This window comes from Ursus americanus, chromosome 29 (genome assembly GCF_024610735.1).
Source record: "Ursus americanus isolate L20-20 chromosome 29, mUrsAme1.1.p, whole genome shotgun sequence".
Classification (NCBI taxonomy): domain Eukaryota; kingdom Metazoa; phylum Chordata; class Mammalia; order Carnivora; family Ursidae; genus Ursus; species Ursus americanus.
The window spans coordinates 22,105,982-22,126,786 of record NC_142155.1 but is presented as its reverse complement, the minus strand read 5'-3'; the positions used below and the strand labels follow the sequence as shown (position 1 = coordinate 22,126,786).

At 35.7% G+C, this 20,805-nt stretch overlaps 1 protein-coding gene across 2 annotated transcripts in view; it reads right to left on the bottom strand.

Moving 5' to 3' along the window:
* The window catches only part of HMGCLL1 (3-hydroxy-3-methylglutaryl-CoA lyase like 1), a 189,099-nt gene that overhangs the window by 108,412 nt on the left and 59,882 nt on the right, over window positions 1-20,805 (bottom strand). For both annotated transcript variants that reach the window (XM_087856997.1, XM_045802732.2), the window contains exons 4-5: window positions 3,617-3,712; window positions 1,288-1,436 (exon numbers count right to left, since the gene is read on the bottom strand). In XM_087856997.1, the coding sequence (XP_087713123.1) occupies window positions 1,288-1,436; window positions 3,617-3,712 (245 nt within the window). The remainder of the gene's footprint in view (window positions 1-1,287; window positions 1,437-3,616; window positions 3,713-20,805) is intronic.

The following is a 20,805-nucleotide window of genomic DNA, read 5'->3' as shown; positions in this document are numbered from 1 at the left end:
GAAAGAGAGACAAAACAACTTCTCTATGTCTGAATTTAGAAAATGATAGTACATTTCTTCTATTTGATTGTGATTATTCACTTTTGCCTTAAATATACACATCCTTTATTTTCTATGGAAACACATTATCTTGGTTTTTAAATTTTTCTTGTATGTGCCTTCCATCATATGTATATATTTAAATTACAAAAACAATTCTGTATCTTTAAAAACTCATGCTGGAAACTATTACTATGGAGAGAGGAAAAAGAAGGTAACAGAAGTGAGCCAACCAACAAGATAGCTCCTTGTGATGTATTCTAACTCTATTTTCTCACCAAATGACCTTGAGTGACTTCTAACCCTCTTCTAACATGCTCAAAATTGGGTCCGCTTGCCTTTTCATAAACCACGGAACCTTCCCTTGCCACTCTGAGTTTTGCTCACCTCAACCAAAGGAAATACAACCTGCATCTAAATCCAATTACAGCTCCCAGGCTTCTCTTACGAATGCTATGCATTTTAATTTGTTAATAGGATAAGATTATCGTACCTCTATAATTATAAAAACCAACAGAAAACTGGCTAATGTCTTAGAAATAGTAACAAATAACGTATTACACATCTCCCAGAGCACAGGCCTGGGAGCAGAGCCTATCTGCAGTCCCTGCCGCCACTGCTGGATCCAGAAACAGGCAGGAACCAAAGCAGGTCTCTCTCTCCTCTTTCCCCATTTGCCTTTGCTTTCAGATCACCCAGTGGAAAAGGGAAGTTGGCTATTGAGGGGGAGGCTGAATGAGTGAAATGATGGGCTGAATTTCCCAGGGCAGCTCAAAGGCTCAATTTTATGTTTCACATACTCTATTGAAGTTCTACATAAAATAGTATTTGAAGAAAAAGTCATGGTTCTTAAAAAAAAAAGAAAATGTTAAAGATGTGGAAACCACATTAGATGATTCCTTCCCAAACACTACTATGAGTTTACACAAATTCATCAACCCACAGTAGGCTGAGATGAATAGATGGCTGCATGTGGGTAAGTATTAATAAAATCAGTAACAAGGTCAGGTTTGCAATGTCAAGTTTGCCTCTGATCTTAGCTGCGTTATATACTTCAAAGCTAGATACACTAATAATTATTAAGTGATATATGCAAGATGTAGCATTATATAGTGATGGCCCCGATCATACAAGGTACAAAAGATACCCTACATATATTATGAATGGTAAAATAATGTCTACATAGTTCATAAATGACCTTACACAACAGATATTAACTAAATAGCATTTGTGGGATTTCATAAATACCCTCGTGCTGGAATATTCATGTGCCTTGCAGACTTAACAACCTCCTCAAACTTCTCCATACTTTCTTCAATAGAACAGTTAATATTCTTCTTGCTAAAGGATTCAGATGCAGCACCAAAAACTGATATCTCAGTGGCTCCAGCAGCAACCTGAAAAAGAGAATTTCAAGGCAAAAACTAGTAATTTCAAAAATGTAAATGACAGCAATAGAAGAAATATTAACTACTCAATAAAAGCATACTTGTGTTAGCATTTGCCTTGGAATTTAAAATTAGAGTCTGCTCATCCTGCCACATTGCTATTTTCAAATTTAAAAATATTTGGTGATAATAACACAAGAACTCTCCAAACTGCCACACTCATAAATCTGAGGCACAGAAAACACGTGATGATGTTCCAATTTAATTTTACCTTTCCTAAATTATGTGTAGGCTTCAGAAATAACTGTAATTATGGAAAATACTAGCACCCAATAAAACCTTTTAATATCTATGGGAAACATTATTTTTAGACCAATTTTTAAAATAGAGGATAGTAAATGCTTTCTGTTCTCGCCTTCCTATAACCTGACAGAAAAATGTTCTTCCAATTCATCATTCAGACTGTGCCCCAAATTTTCTTCCCGTCTCTTAAGCTAGCTTCCGTCGTTTCAGACCTTGACTGCTACAACCATACTCTTGTGTGTCTAATGTCTTAATCCTCTTGCCAGTCTCTAAATCCAAATATTAACCTCATCATTCTTCCCCTTTGCCATCTTTTGTCCTTGCCCCAGGCTTCTCCAGTGACTTGTTTTCAAACACCAAGTTTCCTTACTTTCCAGCTGGATTTTTAGACTTTCTATTAATGTATCTCTAGCACTGTGCCAGATTCTCCTCTCTTTCTGATACTCTGTTAATATATTAAGAAAGAAAATCTGTCATTTTTTCTCCATTTAAAAAAATATTGGCTTCTAGTCCTCTACCCAAAATAAATTTTTAACTTCTGAAATTAAAATTCTATTTATTTGAACACTTAAATGTGCCGGTATTGTTGTTAGTACTTTGTGCGCCCTATTTCTTTTTTTTTTTTTTAAGATTTTTATTTATTTATTCAACAGAGATAGAGACAGCCAGCAAGAGAGGGAACACAAGCAGGGGGAGTGGGAAAGGAAGAAGCAGGCTCATAGCGGAAGAGCCTGATGTGGGGCTCGATCCCATAACGCTGGGATCACGCTCTGAACTGAAGGCAGACACTTAACCGCTGTGCCACCCAGGCGCCCCTGTGCGCCCTATTTCTAACCCATGATCTTATAAACTAAGTATCATTTTGCCCATTTTACAGATGACAAAACTGTGACCCAAAGAGGCGAAATCACTAAAGCTACTAAAAGTTCTGATGTCCTGCTTTGAGCACAGGTGTGCCTAACTCCCAAGCCACTGGTTTCACTCCATTATCTGCCCCTCCAAGCTATCACGAGGGCATATACTCAGTATTTTTTCAAGGTGAGAGACATTCCTTACTCTGTTAGGACCAGTGACAGCAATATTTATAATTTCTTAAAATGCCTCTTTATTTCTTTACAATGGGATAAAAAACATTATATCAACATAAACAAAAGAAGAGTGGTTTTAACAAGCTACACAAAAGGCGATATATCAACTAGCACCCACAACCTCAAATTTATGTGACACAGTCCCAAAGATAAAAGCGAAAAATATTAACACCAGAAATTGCTGCTGCCAAACTGTTACAGTAAAGCCATGTGAGCAGAACACCTCAAGCCTTTACTTAAAATTGCCCTGATTCTTCTTGTATATGTCATTATTAAAACTTTTTGCATATAAATTCTTAAGTCACATAGGACTGGAAAAAACCAACCAGAAGAGGAACAGGGAAGGTTGTTAGAGGCAGCTGCAAAGGACAGTGATTAGCTTCACCTAGAGGGAGGGAACAACAGCATCAGAAAGCTGATCCAAAGAAGTTGACAAAAACGATCCACTACATAATATTAATAATTATTATAGTGAGAAATGTTCAAATTAAATTCTGTATTCCTTATTTAAGAGGGAAGCACAAAATATACTTTCAAAAGGATGTCATCAAAATGGAGAACTGTATTTTTGTGTTTTGATTCCTGAATGGTTAAACTGGAAGGGCCATTACTGTGGAACCCTTCAGTCCCTAACAATACCCTGAGGTTACAGATTGCAGTGCATTCATGTGCCTACATTAGAATCGCATTTATACAGGGTAACAAGGAAGCAACACCTGATACCATTGTAACTACTGTTTAAAGACCTCAAAACAGTAAAACGTATATTGATTTAAAAATGATCAGTGACACACTTACAGCACGGTGAAAACCCTGAAGATTAGGAGTAAGGACAGGATATCGAACTCCTGGGTATTGATGAATGCCTTTCATCACTTCAGTGTGATCAGCCATCTAAAACACAAAATAGTTATATATATTCGACTTTATATTTTATCGAGCATGTGTTTGGTTTTATAGAAAAGTTATAATTATACATGCAACTGTAGTCTATACATTAATGTTAGAAATACTAGGCTATGCCAATGTAGCTAAAGATAAGTAGATCCTAAAATCATAAATACATAAAAACTAGATCTGGGCTTAACTTATTCACATCATAGGAACTGGCTAAATGACTGATTACAAATAGTCAGCAATTCTTTTTTTTTTAAGATTTTATTTATTTATGTGACAGAGAGACAGCCAGCGAGAGAGGGAGCACAGCAGGGGAGTGGGAGAGGAAGAAGCAGGCTCCCAGCGGAGGAGCCCGATGTGGGACTTGATCCTGGAACGCCGGGATCATGCCCTGAGCCAAAGGCAGACACTTAACGACTGCACTACCCAGGCACCCCAGCAATTCTTAACTTTACTATTTTCATTTGACTGATTTTTAGTCTCTTCCTTTCATTTCACAGCCCAAGTTTCAAATAAAATACCCTTGAGATTAGGGAGAGGGTGTTTTGTTTTGTTTTTAAGATTTTTATTTATTTATTTATTTGTTTCTTTCTTTCTTTGAAAGAGGGAGAGCAAGCCAGCGCAAGAGCAGGGGTAGGGACAGAGAGCGAGGGAGAGAGTCTTAGACTTTCTGCTAAGCACGGAGCCCAAATGTGGCCCAAATGTCCTGAGATCATGAACTGAGTAGAAATCAAGAGCCCAATGTTTAACTAACTGAGCTACCCAGGCACCCCTCCATTGGGGAGTGTTTTAAAGGAAATATGCTATGCATTTGCCTTCCATATGAAAATTTTATGTCTAAATAACTTCCAATGTATGAAATTTTAGATTATTTAGTAAAAAAAAATTACACGTTTGAATAATTTAACAAGGCTGATTTCCTATTACTTGGTTAGCATAAATATTTTAGTAATAGTGCCCTATGCATTACCACCATCAGATTACTGTTTATTCTCATAATGCAAACAAATGCATACAATGGAGTACACAGTAAGAAAATTTAACCCATCCAAGGCTTTGTTTTCCTATATTTTCTACGTATTTTTTAAAGAAAAATTTCTATGAGTTTAAAAAATCAACTTTAAATTAAAAAATCACAGGTTAAATGAGTTCAAAAAGAGGAAAGGTTGGTATGGTCTAGGAAAGTTACAAGAGGTATGAGATACAAACTGCAGAACATGACTATGGCATATTAAAATTTTAAAAGACAGGGAAACCTGGGTGTCTCAGTTGGTTAAGGGCCAGCTCTTGATTTTGGCTCAGGTCATGATCTCAGGGTCTTGAGATTAAGCCCTGGGTCAGGCTCCATGCTCAGCGGGGAGTCTGCTTGAGATTCTCTCTCCCTCTGCCCCTCTCCCCCTCTCACTCTCTAATAAATAAATAAATCTTTAAAAATAAAATAAATAAAATTTAAAAAGCAGCGACAGCAATATTTCCATCCCATAGGCTCTTCCAGAAGCACAACAGTCCCTATCAAGAGGAGAACTGTGTTTACCTCCCACTTAAACCTAGGCAGACTTGTGATTGCCCCAATCAACAGAGTAGAGCAGAAATAAGAACATGTGACTTGAGAGCCCAGGTTATAGAAAAGGATACAGCTTCCATATGGCTTTCTTTCTGTGGGGGAGACACTGCGGGGAAATCAGCGAACAGGTGAGAAAAATTAGCTTCTGCAGAGAGGCCATGTGCAGCAGCCCATGTGCAGAGACCCATGTGCAAACAAACTAAGGCCCCCAGACAACAGCCAGCATCACCCCCTAAATCTGTGACTAGAAGAGCATTCAGATGACTTTAGCCTCCAGCATTCAAGTCACCCAGATGAAGCCCCAGACACTATGGACCAGAGACAAGGTGTCCTCCTGTGTGTGCCCTGTTCAAATTCCAACCCTCAGATTTCATGAGCATAGCAAATGTTTATTTATACCACTAAGTTCTCAGGTAGTTCATTACACAGCCATAAAAACTGAAACAGAAAAATCAAGAGAGTTGGAAAAGAGGGAGGGATAGGTACAGCAGTAGGAAAGCATTATCTTGCTAGAGAAGAAATAATGCAGGAATAGATTATAAACGAAGACAGAGGACCACACACTGTGATGTGTCCTCAAGTTACGTTCACATTACTCTAAAAATACAGAATTTATCAGGAAGGCAATAGAAAGCCATGGGGAATGGGTGTTGAATTAGCTGAAGACTGGATAAATGCAGTATTTTGGAAAGATCAACCTGGGAGAGATGCAAAGGGCAGTCTAGAGACAAGTGAGGCAATTCTCAGGCAATTGTGAAAATTCTGCATGCAACAAGTTCCAGAGGAATGGTACTGGGAATAGAAGTTCCCAGGAAAAATTAATAGGACACACTGGCTAGTAGTGTAAGGAAGATGACTTTATTTGAAAATGTAATCTCTATTATTTTATAGTCTTTTAAAATTATTTAGCATTTCTGCATATTTCAACACAGTCTTTCATTACATATCTATGAATTTAGCCTTTCTGTCTGATGCTGGAGTGTGAGGTCTGCCTTTCTGTGTCTCTTTCTCATACACACACAAATGTACATGCAAACATGTACAAATTATAATTAAAAAAAATTAGAATACCACTCCTAATTTCAAGCAAAGTTACTACTAGTTTTAGGGCACTAATGAAATCTAAAACAACAGTCTTATTGGACAGTAATGTTAATCAATATTACTAATACTTATGTCTAACTACACACAGCATGTTTAAACATTTATTAAAAACATCAGAAATATTAGAAATAAGTATTTATTAGAAATATGAGAAACAAACTGAGGGCCTCAGAGGGGAGGGGGGTGGGGGAATGGGATAGGCCGGTGATGGGTAGTAAGGAGGGCATGTATGGCATGGTGCACTGGGTGTTATACACAACTAATGAATCATCGACCTTACATCGGAAACCGGGGATGTACTGTATGGTGACTAACATAATAAAATAAAAAATCATTATAAAAAAAAAACATTCTGATAACAAATTAATAAAGTGCTTCTCTAACCAGTTTATAGGTTTGGTTAAAATGTGCATCAAAAAACAGCATGAAGGGCACAAAACAAATTTTAATCTTTAAGAAATATAGGTCATATTGACCTGTGTGCTATTATTTCATTCCACATGTAAATTAACAAAAATGTGAATGAATGAAATAATGATTTAACAGATGTTTCAATCAGTAAAAATAAAAAATGAATAGAAATGATAATAACCAAATTCCCAGGTCATGAAAGCTAAACTTTGATAATCACTAAGATACGTTAGTAAAATTATGATAAATACATTAATTTAATTCCAACAAATCAGTACTTTTTCAAAACAGTCACAGTATAATGAAGTCATTTAATAAGTAGTAGCGTTCTGGCTAAATTTCGTCAATAAAGACAGTTATGTGAAGAGCTTTAGAAAATCCTGATAGGATATAATTTTATTACAATGAATAAAACAAGTTTCAATTAAAGGTATAAAGTTCTTGCCTTATTATTATTATTTTTACTCTTAGGAAGCTTATGCTATACTTCAATCTTGATGTTATTTTAATGTCTAAAGTTTAAACTATTATTCAAACAATAATGGAATGATGCCTTTACAGCAAGATTTTGACATTTTAATGAAACTTTTCTATATCTGGTTTGATTTAACATATTTTAAAGATTTTGCTGTGACTTTTCATTTAAGATCATAAAAATCCCCATAATTTGGTTGATAACATACTTTGCTATCATCTGGCTATAGTCTGGAAATGGCAATACCTATGTTTATCTGGCCAACAATACCGTCTATGCCATGGTTAATCAATTTCTTAGGAATCCACATTTATATATGGATTCAAATAACAATATTTATGTAACACTTTGCAAGGGTATTAAAGATGTACAAAAGGTCATAAAGATTAGAGCGTAACAGTCATGTAGTTTAGAGATTTTATTTGCTACTGTCATGGGGTAAATTTAGACACCCTGCATTATATATATTTAGACAGTTACTAATATTTTGTCATTATTTGAATACTATAATCTCTCCTAAATACATAGTGTCCTCATCCAAACTTCCTGTTTATTGGGATTTCAAGATAATGCACAAGTCATAAACAATGACAAAGGGTTTCTCATAAACTAAATGAGAGAAGGAACATTAGAAGTTTCAATTATATTTTGTACACAATTAAATTTACATTGATGGGATACCAAATTTAAAAATGTCCTAAGACCTTAAAAAATAATTTTTAAAATTCATTTCAATATTTGAATACTGATTCAATTTACATACTTACTACATATTTAACTTGGCATAGAAAAATGAAGCAACACAGTTCATACGCAAAGAATATGCAGACCAGCAGGGAAAGAGATGTGTGTATATGTGTATACATACCAAACCACAAAATACAAATGTCATGTGATCTGGAGTTTTATGGAGCACAGATAAAGAATTTTTCTTCATAAACTAAACTAGAATAATGAGACAAATATTTAAGCTACACTTTGTCTAGGCTAAATGTAAATAACTGAGGGGCCTGTTTTTTAACAGAGGATATTATTCATAAGGGTTTAATGAAGCAAAACTATTCATAGAACTTGGAACTATTCAAAAATATTCATAGAACAAGACTATTCACATATATGTACAGATATATTTTCTATGATAACGTGAACTTTCTATGCACTAAAAAGAAAAGGTTTAATAAGCCTAAACTTAAAACATACTTTTTTATTAAAATTCTTCAGATAATTATGGGGATAAATATTTAATTGAATCTTTTTTTAAAAAACCACACAATTCTTTCATTTTCAAGTCCAATGAAAGGAAAGTAAAAATATCTATTACTCTTGATCTCTTCCAAGTAATAGTTGATAGAGAAAACAGAATATTCACTAAGTAAATTCTGTTCTGTTCCCACAGAACATATGTTGTCTGAAATGTTCAATAAAGTGAAATATTTATAATTAATTTTAGATAAAAGTGCCCAAAAAGTAAGGTTCTATTCTATTTTTTTTTAGAAGAACTGACTCCTATTCACTTAACACTGATTAACATTTTTTCCTTTTCCCAGAACAAATGCAATCACAAAGATAACACATGGTATAGGCCTTTAAGTTCCAGGCTGCATTACAAAAGTTTTTATGGAAGTCTCGCATACACTGATGACATATAAAATTGCCACATTTATTATTTTAACACAGTAAGAGTTTCGTCACTAACAAGGCTGCGAAATACATAAGAGGAGTTTAATTGTTTTGTATCACCATGGAAATTGTTCAATGCATCTCTGTGGCTCTGTTGAAGGTGAGGAGATTGTACTGTGTTATGGGGTGGAAATATTAAGAATGCAACTTAGCATTGTGTTCTTAAATGGCAAAAGTGTTTAGAGTAGAATCTAAAATTAATGTGAGGGGAAAAAACAGTTAGAAACCCCATCTTTACAGTGCTATCTGCAAAGTGGTATCTGCCAAATTATACTTCTTGACCACCTCTTACAACTGGATCTTATAACCTAAATATGGAACTCTACTTTAACTCCTTTTCTCTCTGCCCTGGTACAGCCAATATGACCAAGTCAAGCACCATCAATGGATGAGGATTACCCATTGTCCCTTCCTTCACTCCAATCACCTACTAAAGAACTCAAATTGTTTCCTCCCTTTCACTCTGGCAAGACTGCTGCACCTGATTTCTTCTCATGGTATATTAAGAGGGAAACTGAGAAGTCCTAGGAAAAAGAAGACAAGATAGACAGAAAATGTAAATAATCAAAATAGCAATAAAGTTGGAGGAAAACAGGATGGGGTGTGAGAGAGATGTCTTGGTGGCAAGATGCTTTTACTGCTCTGGAGCAGTGAACAAACATAAGAAGAGAAGACAAAAGGGCAATTTTACAAAATGTTGCTTTCATCTATACAGTGGGTCTCCTGTAATGGTCTTCAAGTAATGCACATAAAGACTGGAACACCATTTGGTTCTTTTACATTGCTATATTATATTTCTTTATGTATGAATTCAGGCACAAACTTTGCCACTAGGGAGAGCTCATGATTGTTGTGCTCTTCAAGAATACTGGTATAAATATTCTCATATATTTAAAATACATAAAATACATTATAACACATATAGTATTCGGTTATACCTCCTATTAAAACTGTTACTCTAGAGTTAGGCAAAAAGTCCATATTCACCATGTCCTACAATACCTGGCACCAGAAATATGTAAATATTTGAGGAGAAACAGGTTTCAAAACGTATAGAACAAGAAGCTAGTCTATAGAAAATTCTGCTAAACATTTTATGTGTAGAATTACAAGTGAATGAATAAATTTTCATCAATGTCAAATTAAATGGAAGTTCTTTCTTATCAGAAATAAATGCAATAGGCAGTATATAAAATTACAAGTACATCATTTTTATCTTTTACAAAATCACAGTATAGTATATATATCAAAATTCTTCATTGTGAAGGGCACAAAACTATAGTAATTCTTCTGAAATAGTATATCCATTTATAAGGTTACACATCACAAAGTGTTAGATACAATGTAACAAAACATTACCAAAAATGTATTACTAAACTGAGATACATTCTGCTAACCTACCAAAAACAAAACAAAAAACAAAACCTAAACACCACAGGAGAAGACTGAATTATCTTTCTAGCTTCTCCACAGAAAATATTATATAAAGTGCTATTGCGAGAAAGAGCCAAACTAAACATGCAGTCAAAAAATATAGAAAAAAATGAAGAAATGGAAAATCACAACAGATCTACAACTAGCAATGAGACTGAATCAGTAAAACTGAACAAGGAAAGTATAGGACTAGATGAGTTCTATCAAACATTTAAAGAAATCTTAATGCCAATCCTTCTTCCAATTCTTCCAAAAAAATTCAAGAAGAAGGAATACTTCCAAACTCATTTTGTAAGATTATGCAGTAGGAGCTGGTCTTAAAAGACTTTGATACCAGACTGAGACAAGACACTACAAGAAAAGAAAACTACAGGGCAATATTCCTAATGAACACAGAGGAAACAATCCTTCACAAAATACTAGCAAACCGAAAAGGATGTGTAAAGGATCATACACGATGACCAAGTGGGATTTATCCCTGGGATGCAAGAAAGATTCAACATGCACAAAGAAATTAATGTGATACACTACAATGACAGAATCAAGGATAAAAGCCACATGATCATCTCAATATTTGTCAAAATTTGACCCCCAAAAATGCTTAATCAAAAAGCCTTTGACAAAATTCAACAGTTTCATAAAAACTCTCAAATAAAACTTTAGAAATAGAATAAAATTACCTTGTCATAAGAAGCCCACAGCTATCATTGTACTCAACAGTGAAGAACTTTTCTTCTGAGATCAAGAATAAAAGAGGATACCCACTCTTTCCATTTCTATTCAACACAGAATTAGAGGTCCCAGCCAAAGCCAATAAGGCAAGAAAGATAAAGGCATGCAAAGGAAAGGAAGAAGTAAAACTATCTCTGTTCACAGATGACATGATCTTTTTTTTAAGATGTTATTTCTTTATTTATATATTTGAGAGAGAGAGAGAGAGCATGTGAGAGAGCAGGGGGAGGGATAGAAAGAAAGAGAAAATCTCAAGCAGACTCTGAGCTGGGTGCAGAGCCAGACATGGGGCTTGATCTCATGACCCTGAGATCATGACCTAAGCCGAAATCAAGTCAGATGTTTAACTGAATGAACCACCTAGGTACTCCACAGATAACATGACCTTAAATGTAGAAAACTCTAAGACTCCACATAAACAAAACCAAAACAAACCTCTTAGAATTTAAAAATTCAGTAAAGCTACAGGATACAAAATCAGCATACAAAAATCAGTTGCACAAAAACAGACACGAACATCAGTGGAACAGAACAGACAACCCAGAAATGGACCCTTAACTCTATGGCCAATTAATCTTCAACAAAGCAGGAAAGAATATATAATGGAAAAATGACAGTCTCTTCAACAAATGGTGTTGGGAAAATTGGACAGCCACATGCAGAAGAATGAAATTGGACCACTTTCTCACACCATACACAAAAATGAACTCAAAATGGATGAAAGACCTCAATGTGAGGCAGGAATCCATCAAAATCCTAGAGGAGAGCACAGGCAGCAACCTCTGTGACCTTGGACACAGCAACTCCTTACTAGACACATCTCCAAAGGCAAGGGAAACACAAGCAAAAATGAACTGTTGGGACTTCATCAGGATAAAAAGTTTTTTCACAGCAAAGGAAAGAGTCAACAAAAATAAAAGACAACCTGCAGAATGGAAAAAGATATTTGCAAATGACTTATCAGATAAGGGGCTAGTATCCAAAATCTACAAAGAACTTATCAAACTCAACACCCACAAAAACAAATAATGAGGTCAAGAAATGGGGAGAAGACATGAACAGTCATTTCTCCACAAAAGACATACAAATAGCCAACAGACATATGAAAAACTCAACATCACTCAGCATCAGGGAAATAAAAATCAAAACCACAATGAGATCCACCTCACATCAGTCAGAATGGCTAAAATTAACAGGTCAGGAAACAGCAGATGTTGGTGAGGATGTGCAGAAAGGGGAACCCTCTTACACTGTTGGTGAGAATGCAAACTGGTGCAGCTACTCTTGAAAACAATACGGAGGTTCCTCAAGATGTTAAAAATAGAGCTACCCTATGATCCAGCAATTGAATTACTAGGTATTTACCCAAAGGACACAAACATAGTGATTTGAAGGGGCACATGACCCCCTATAGTTTGTAGCAGTAATGTCCAAAATAGCCAAACCACGGAAAGAGCCCACATGTCCACTGACAGATGAATTGATAAAGAAGATGTGGTGTACACACAAACACACACATGGAATATTACTCAGCCATCAAAAAGAATGAAACCTTGGCATTTGCCACAACATGGATGAAACCAGAGGGTATTATGCGAAGAAAAATAAGTCAGAGAAAGACAAATACCATATAATTTCACTCCCATGTCGAATTTAAGGGGAAAAAAAATCAACATAGAGGAAGGGAAGAAAAATTAAAATAAGATAAAACCAAAGAGGGAGGCAAACCATAAGAGACTCTTAACTACGGAAACAAACTGAGGTTTGCTGGAGGGGAGGTTGGTTGGGGGATGGGGTAATTGGATGATGGGCATTAAGGAGGGCACTTGATGTCATGAGCACTGGGTGTTATATGCAACTGATGAATCACTAAATTCTACCCCTGAAACTAATAATATACTTAAAATAAATAAATAATATACTTTAAATAAATAATATACTTAAACTAATTATACTTAATATAATATTTTAAGTAAATTGAACTTAAATAAAAATTGTTTAAAAATCAATTTCATTTCTATACACTAACAACAAACCATCCAAAGAGGAAATTAAGAAGACAATCTCATTTACAATAATATCAAAAATAATAAAATATGTAAGAACTAAGTTAACCAAGGAGGTGGAAGAACTATGCATGAAAACTATAAAACATTAATGAAAGAAATTAAAGAAGCTAGAAACAAACAGAAAGACATCCCGTGTTCATGGATTCCAAGACTTAGTGCTGTGAAAATGTCCACACTACACCAAGTGATCTATAAATTAAAGATGAAATCCCTAGCAAAATTTCAATGCCATTTTTTTACTGAAAAAAAAATTCTAACATTTATATGAAACCACAAAGAAGCCCAAATAGCCAAATTAATCTTGAGAAAGAAGAATAAAGCTGGATATATTATACTTCCTGATTTCAAAATATATTTCAAAGCTACAGTAACTAAAACAGCATGGAAGACAGACATATAAACTAATGGAACAGAATAGAGAGCCCAGAAATAAACTGATGCATATACGTTCAATTGATCTTTGACAAGAATGCCAAAAATTCACAACAGTGAAAAGACAATCGCTTCAATAAATGGTGCTGGAAAAACTAGATACCAACATGTAAAAGAATGAAATTGGATCATGATCTTATACCATACACAAAAATGAACCCAAAATGGACTAAAATCTAAGATTTGGAACCGTAAAACTCCTCAGGGAGGGGGGAGAAAAAAGCTTCATAGCACTAATCTTGGCAATGACTTATCGTAAATGACACCAAAAAAGACAGCCAACAAAAGCAAAAACAAACAAGTGGGATTACACAAAACCAAAAAGCTTTTGCACAGCAAAGAAAACAGGGGAGTGGAAAGGCAACTTACAAACTGAGAGAAAATATTTGCAAACCATGTATCAGAGAAAAGATTAATATCCAAAATATAGAAGGCATGCTGCTACCCTTATAGCAAAAATAACTCAATTAAAAAATGGGCAAAGCATTTGAATAGAACTATTTCCAAATAAGACATACAAATGGCCAACAGATATACGAAGACATGCTCAATATCAGGAAACCCAAATCAAAACTACAATAAGATAATTACTTTACACCTCTTAGCATGGCCAGTATGAAAAACACAGAAGATAACAAGTGTCAGCAAGGAAGGATGTGGAGTAAATGGAACTCTCGCACACTGTTGGTGAAAATGTAAAATGTCATAGCCACTATGGAAAACAGTGTGAAAGTGCCACAAAAAAATTAAAAACAGAAATAGTGTATGTTCTAGCAATCCTACCTCTAGATATTTATCCATAAGAATTAAAATCAGAATCTCAAACAAGTATCTTCGTTCCCAAATCAGAGCAGCATTATTCACAATATCCAAGATGTGGAAATAATCTAAATCTCCATGGATGAATGAATGGATAAAAAAATGTGGCATAAACCAACAACGAAATATATATAAAAAAAAAAAAAAGCAAATTCTGCCAAATGCAACAACACAGATGAACCTTGAGTACTTATGCTAAATGAAATAACCCAATTGTAGAATAAATACTGCATAATTCGACTTACATGAGATATCTATAATATAGTCAAATACATAGAAGCACAGAGTACAATGAGGGGCTGAGGGGAAAGAGAAAGGGGGAGTTGTTATTCAATGGATACAGTTTTAGTTATGCAAGATGGTTAAGTTCTGAATGTGATGTACAACATTCTGCCTATATTTAGCAATACTGTATGGTACCCTGAAAAATTTAAGGGGTAGATCTCATGTTAAGTTTCCTTTCCATTAAAAAAAAAAAAGTATTATGATGTAACCTCAGACACTTAATTTTTAAAATACTTTTCCTTAATTTTGAGGTAAATTTGATACTTGATAACTTCTAAAGCTTTACAATTTCATGAGGTTTTTTGCTCATTCAAAATTAATTGAGTTAATTTTACTACCTAATTTTACACTTGACATTACACACTCTTTTTTCTTAATGATGATCCTTCAACTGATACCTTCAAATTCAGAAGTTCCCTACAAGTGGTTAGCCTATGTCCCCTAGTGGTTCCCAGATCTCAGAATGAGAAAGATGGCCCTGAATGGTCCAAATATCATCAGTTAGCAATAGCACAATTACTTCATTTAGACTTATGAGCCCTACATGCTGGCCAACTACTCTCAATACTGAATGACCTCAGTCACCAGATCATACTTTGCACTTGACCAAAATCACAATCCTTGAAGAGGAAGGCAATTGAGCCATACACACCTAATATTTGTTCATTGGAAAACTGCATATTCCCTAGTTCAAATGTTTGTGATAAGGGACCTTGACAGAGGCAACAAGGATAAACTTGACAGCATTTCAGAAGGATCAAACAGGAAGTAAATTTACCAAGAGGAGAAGAAGGGGAATAGATTATAATAGGATGGGTTCTTTGGGTAGCATGATTTAACACTGATGTTTCATGGAAATGAAAAAGATCCTAAACAGAGTAAAAGTTGGGTCAGAACACTGACCCCACCATCATTCAAAGAAAGCTTTGTCATTGTCAGCATGGATGCCTCCTTTACCCTGACCCATATACTTTATCTTTGCCCACGCAAGCCAGGCACCCACTGTGATATGGAATTAGGAGACTAAACAGAGATATACAGAACCTAAGAAGCATAAAGAAAAAAACTCATTGAGAGCACAAGAGACTCAAACATATGTGGGGTATAGGACATCTGGAGAGATAAGGAAAGTGAATTTTCAAACTCCAATAGTAGGATACAAATTAGGTCCCTTTCAATTTTCTATGTGATGCACAAGTGAAGACTAGAAGGACAATTACTTTGACATTCTGAATGTATATATGCAAGTCATTGCCAACCCATGATCCTGTGGGGCCCTCAATTCTATTTTAATTACATCCAACTGAAAGAATTAAGACCCTTCCTCTTGTTAGCTATGCTCTATGTAGACACAGACTTACTGAGAAACAGGTTTGGAAATCACCTAGAAAACCCATTCTCACCAGCAGGAATATGCACATGGTCTGTAGCACTTACTGCAAGGTCCAGTGTACTTTAAGAAGTGCTTCTCAAACACCAACATCTGAAGACTGCCTGGGTCAGAATTATCTGGGATGGTTTATAAAATGCCAATTTCTGTATTTCATGGCAGCCCCAATGAATCAAAATTTCCGAGAGCATAAACTGTAAATGTACATGTTGGAGAGGTTCCTTGGTTGATTTATATGCACAGTCTAGAGGAGTCTGAAACTCCATCCTAGAGCGAAGAAGCAAAATTTTAAGAGTTTCTCCTTCAATTCACAAAGACCCAACGGAATAAGATTTTTCTTTTGCTTTCTACGAGCATCACCATTGTTCAGAATGCTGTGTTTAGGTCACACCACCCCAACTTATTCAACTCCAGAAAACTGGTGTCACCTTAGATCAGACACCCATGACCACTATACAGCTGAGGACAGCACTGTATCACAGATACTCATTCCTTGGCTAGAACCCTGTTCTCCTCGATTACCCAACATTTGCAGCAACATGGACGGTACTGGAGGAGATCATGTTAAGTGAAATAAGTCAAGCAGAGAAAGACAATTATCATATGGTTTCACTCATTTGTGGAACATACGCAATAGCAATGAGACCGGTAGGAGAAGGAAGGGAAGAATGAAGGGGGGTAAACAGAAGGGGAAATGAACCACGAGAGACTAGGGACTCTGGGAACAAACTGAGGGTATCAGAGAGGAGGGGGTGGGGGATTGGGCTGGGCCGGTGACGGGTGTTAAGGAAGGCACATACGGCATGGAGCGCTGGGTGTTATACGCAAACAATGAATCATGGGACACTACATCAAAAACTAAGGATGTACTGTATGGTGACTAACAATACAGAATAAAAAATTAAAAAAAAAAAAACCTTGTTCCCTCTCCCCATTGTTGAGATTTCAGAATAGTTTCCAGCTAAGCCCTTGAAGGTTTTGAGAACTCCAGGATCCTGTTTTTCCTTAATAGCTCATCTAGTTCTTGTTGAAGTGCTCCCAAATTTCCTCTAGCCATAGCAAAATGTTTGCAATACTATGTCAAGCTGCTTTGCCTCTCTGATCCTTTGCATGTACCATTACATCTGCCTGAAAATCATTTCTCCCTTTTTCATCGAGTTCATTTATTTCATCCAATATTCAGCTCAAAAACTCCTGACATTTTCAACAACCAGCTTGATTCATGGGTCTCTATTATCTCCATAGCTATGTGTGTATATAACATCACTCTCATCACATGTTGTATGATTTATTGTTTTATGTGCTTCTCTCCCCGACTAAATTATTAGCTCCTTGAAGACTTTGCATAAAAGGTATTTAATAAATCGTTGTTTAAATGAACTGAAATTTCTCTTTCTTGCCGTTTACTCTATTTTGAATTCAACCCATCTTGAACCATGATTCTTTTTATCTACTAATTCTTCTAAGATTTTACCATTAGCAATGACGGTGATAATGATAAAAACAAACATTTATTTTATGTCAGTCTATATGTTAGGGCTGTGTGTGTTGAATTCCTTATTTGCATTATCCATTTAAACGTTTTTAACAATCCAGTGAGAGGAATGATTTTTGTAGAAGATAACTAGAGATGTTAAGGATGAGGAGGATTACCCAGCTAGTGACAGAGAGCTGGGATGGGACCCAATCTACCTGACTGTAAAGCACATTCTCTAATACCTCTTTGATAAATATAACTCCTATATCTTCTATTGTCTTTATCTTTTATCTTAGTCATTGCTAAAGATTTCATATGTCACAACATCAAGGGAAAAGCTCCTAGAAAGATCCCACCCTCAAGCTAAACAATTTGGGTGGGAACGCATGGTTTAGTTATCTAAACCAGCGCCTCCCAAACTAGATTCACCATCAGATCTGAGGTACTGAAAAAATACAGATTTCTTGGACCGATCTGTACAGATTCTGATTCTCTTCTGTAAGACCCAGGAATCTGTAGTCCCAAAACTTCTCAGGAGCTGCTAGACATCAATAAGACAGAATCACAGCAGATTCATTCATGAAGGCTATTGCTGGCTTCTGCTCAAGGAAGGCAAATCAGTGCATTTGAGGCTCCCACTCCTGCTTCAATAAAGAAGATTCATTTTATTTTTATTTAGAAGCAAATGCAGGTTATGTGGATCTAAAATGACTGCAATATGAGAGGAAGCTTCTTTAAGAAAAACACAAAAATATCTAACTTTTGTAACTTTCACTGAAATACATGACCAGGTAAGTACGTTGCTAGGGCGCCTCCCAGGGCCTTGGGAGGGATCTATACAAACATTTTAAGGTAGTTTCCGGTCTGTAGCACACACCGAGGTTCTAAATAATGTTTTAACCAGGGTGAAAAAAATTCCATGGATAAAAAATAACTATGAGTCTGGAAATTACCAACCTTGGTGAAATTTCTTACTATGCTCTTAACAATATCCAGATAGTTAAGGATCTTCCTGAAATACATATTCACGGTTTCTTATAGTATTCCTTTTCCTTACCACTCAGGAAAAAACAAAATAAAACAAAACAAAACAGAAACTATTAAGAAAGTAATGAGATCAGTCTGGAAATGTCTTGTTCTTGGTATATCCATAATATATGAGTCTATCTGTGTTTATAAATTCTCTCATTAATAAACCATTGTAAATTCTCCCAGGAAATAGACTTAAACTCATGGACTTATAACCCTCATCTTTCCCTGCTTGCTAATGTAGTCCGCTGAATCATTTTTAAAAATATTTTTGGAGGATTTTTTGTTTTTGTTTGCCCCAATACCACCACCATCGCCCAAAACAACATTCACCTAAGTTCAAAATAAGCAAGCAGCGTCAGAAGGCATTTGCCTATCATCTCCACTAGCTAGATGAGACATAACTGATGGTATTACTTTCCATATGCAAGAGTGTAGCAGAAAAGACGGGTACAGAATGTACAATTTCTTCAACACATGCCATCGATTACTATAAAAATGTAAATAATGTGGTTTCAGACACTATAACTCAAAACTCAATTTGAGCAGTAACTCCCCTTAAACCTAATACATTTGTAATTTCAGTAATGAGAAAAAATGAGACTAGAGCTCTTCCTGACAATTCTGGGTGAAAATGCTCTATCCAGCTATGAATAGCATTGTAGCCTGGGTACTATAACCCTGTCTCATTCACAGACTCTTTGCACAAACCCCATATATCTTAGCCTCAGTAGCACACAGGAAATCTTGGTCTGCTTGAAGAAGTAAGACAGTTTTAATAAATCATAGTCTTATAATAATAAACACAGGAAATCTCTGGAAAATTGAACATCTAGTTTTTTTCCCCCTACCCAATACCCTGTTCTGACTACACTGCTAAAATGGTCTGACACCACACTTAAGAAACTTCTTAAGTCCAGAAGCCTTAAAACTAATTTGGTCTGGTGTATAATTTCCTGTACTTCTTTATTCAACATTACCTTTGTGTTCTAAGGACTTTTGTTCTGCCCTGTATTGGATGGAATGCACATGCTTTTCAAGAGTGACCAAATCGAGTAACATATGATCCCTCCTCTTATGCAAATGCAGGCAGGACATTTTAATCATAATCCATTAATGTCTACAAATATTCATTTTTAAATTATAAAATAAACCTAATCTACCCAGTGGATTTGTGGGTTATAGACCAGAAGACCAATGTTTCACACAGAGAAACCAGTCATTTTATTCAATAACATTTCCCAGTTTCCTAAGATAAACATAACAAATACACATTAGTTATTCTTTGTTCAGGTCAATGCCTTTGTGACCACCCTCCTGGTCTTCCCGTGTCAAAACAATCATGTTCCCAACATCACTCTGAAGTAGGGGCAAGAAGTCTCAAAGCTCCCAGTACATAATTTTCTTTCCATTCAACTGTGTTGCCTCTCCTACATCATGCCTTTGTGTTTGATAAGAACACTGTCAACATTGTTACTCTCCAAGCATGGAAGAAGTCATTTTTAAAATACTACAGCTAATTGTACTCATTCTATACTGACTAAGTGGAATTTCCCCTTCTCTACTTACACTTCCATGAGCCACCTCTGCCTACAGTGGATAGTTCTACTGAGAAGAAGAGGGTAAGCGTGGGCCGGGTGAGGGAGACTGTCTCACGGGCAGTAAGGTCTGTAGTAAAATGGTCTTATTACTGTGACAAGCAATGCCATCACTGTGAAAGTTGTATGATCAAATACAATGACTTGGCCATCACATGGTCTGGAGATCTCTTTTTCGTTTACAGTACAGAACACAGAACTTTAAAAGGTTGGACAGAGCGACCAACGGCAAGCTGCTTAATGTGTTCTGGCTCCCAGGTTCTATTTCACTATAACTAATTTACGGATATTCACTGGATTTTAAAACCTCTAAGTTTTCATTGTTTTTAGTGATTTCATCTCCATTTCCATTTTAATTTTACAATTGCCTTATTGTGTCAATATTATGGTTATTGTTAGTAAATACATATTATTCAATTTTCGAGCTCAGTGAAGAACTTGATGCAGTTTTTAATAGATACAATAAAAGCAATAAATGGGTGAATGAATAAATGGAAAGGATCCAAGCTACAGAGAGATTAAAAAAAATACTTTGCCAAATCACATCATAAATGAGGTAAGATTCAGGTCCCAGATTTTCTACCATTCCAT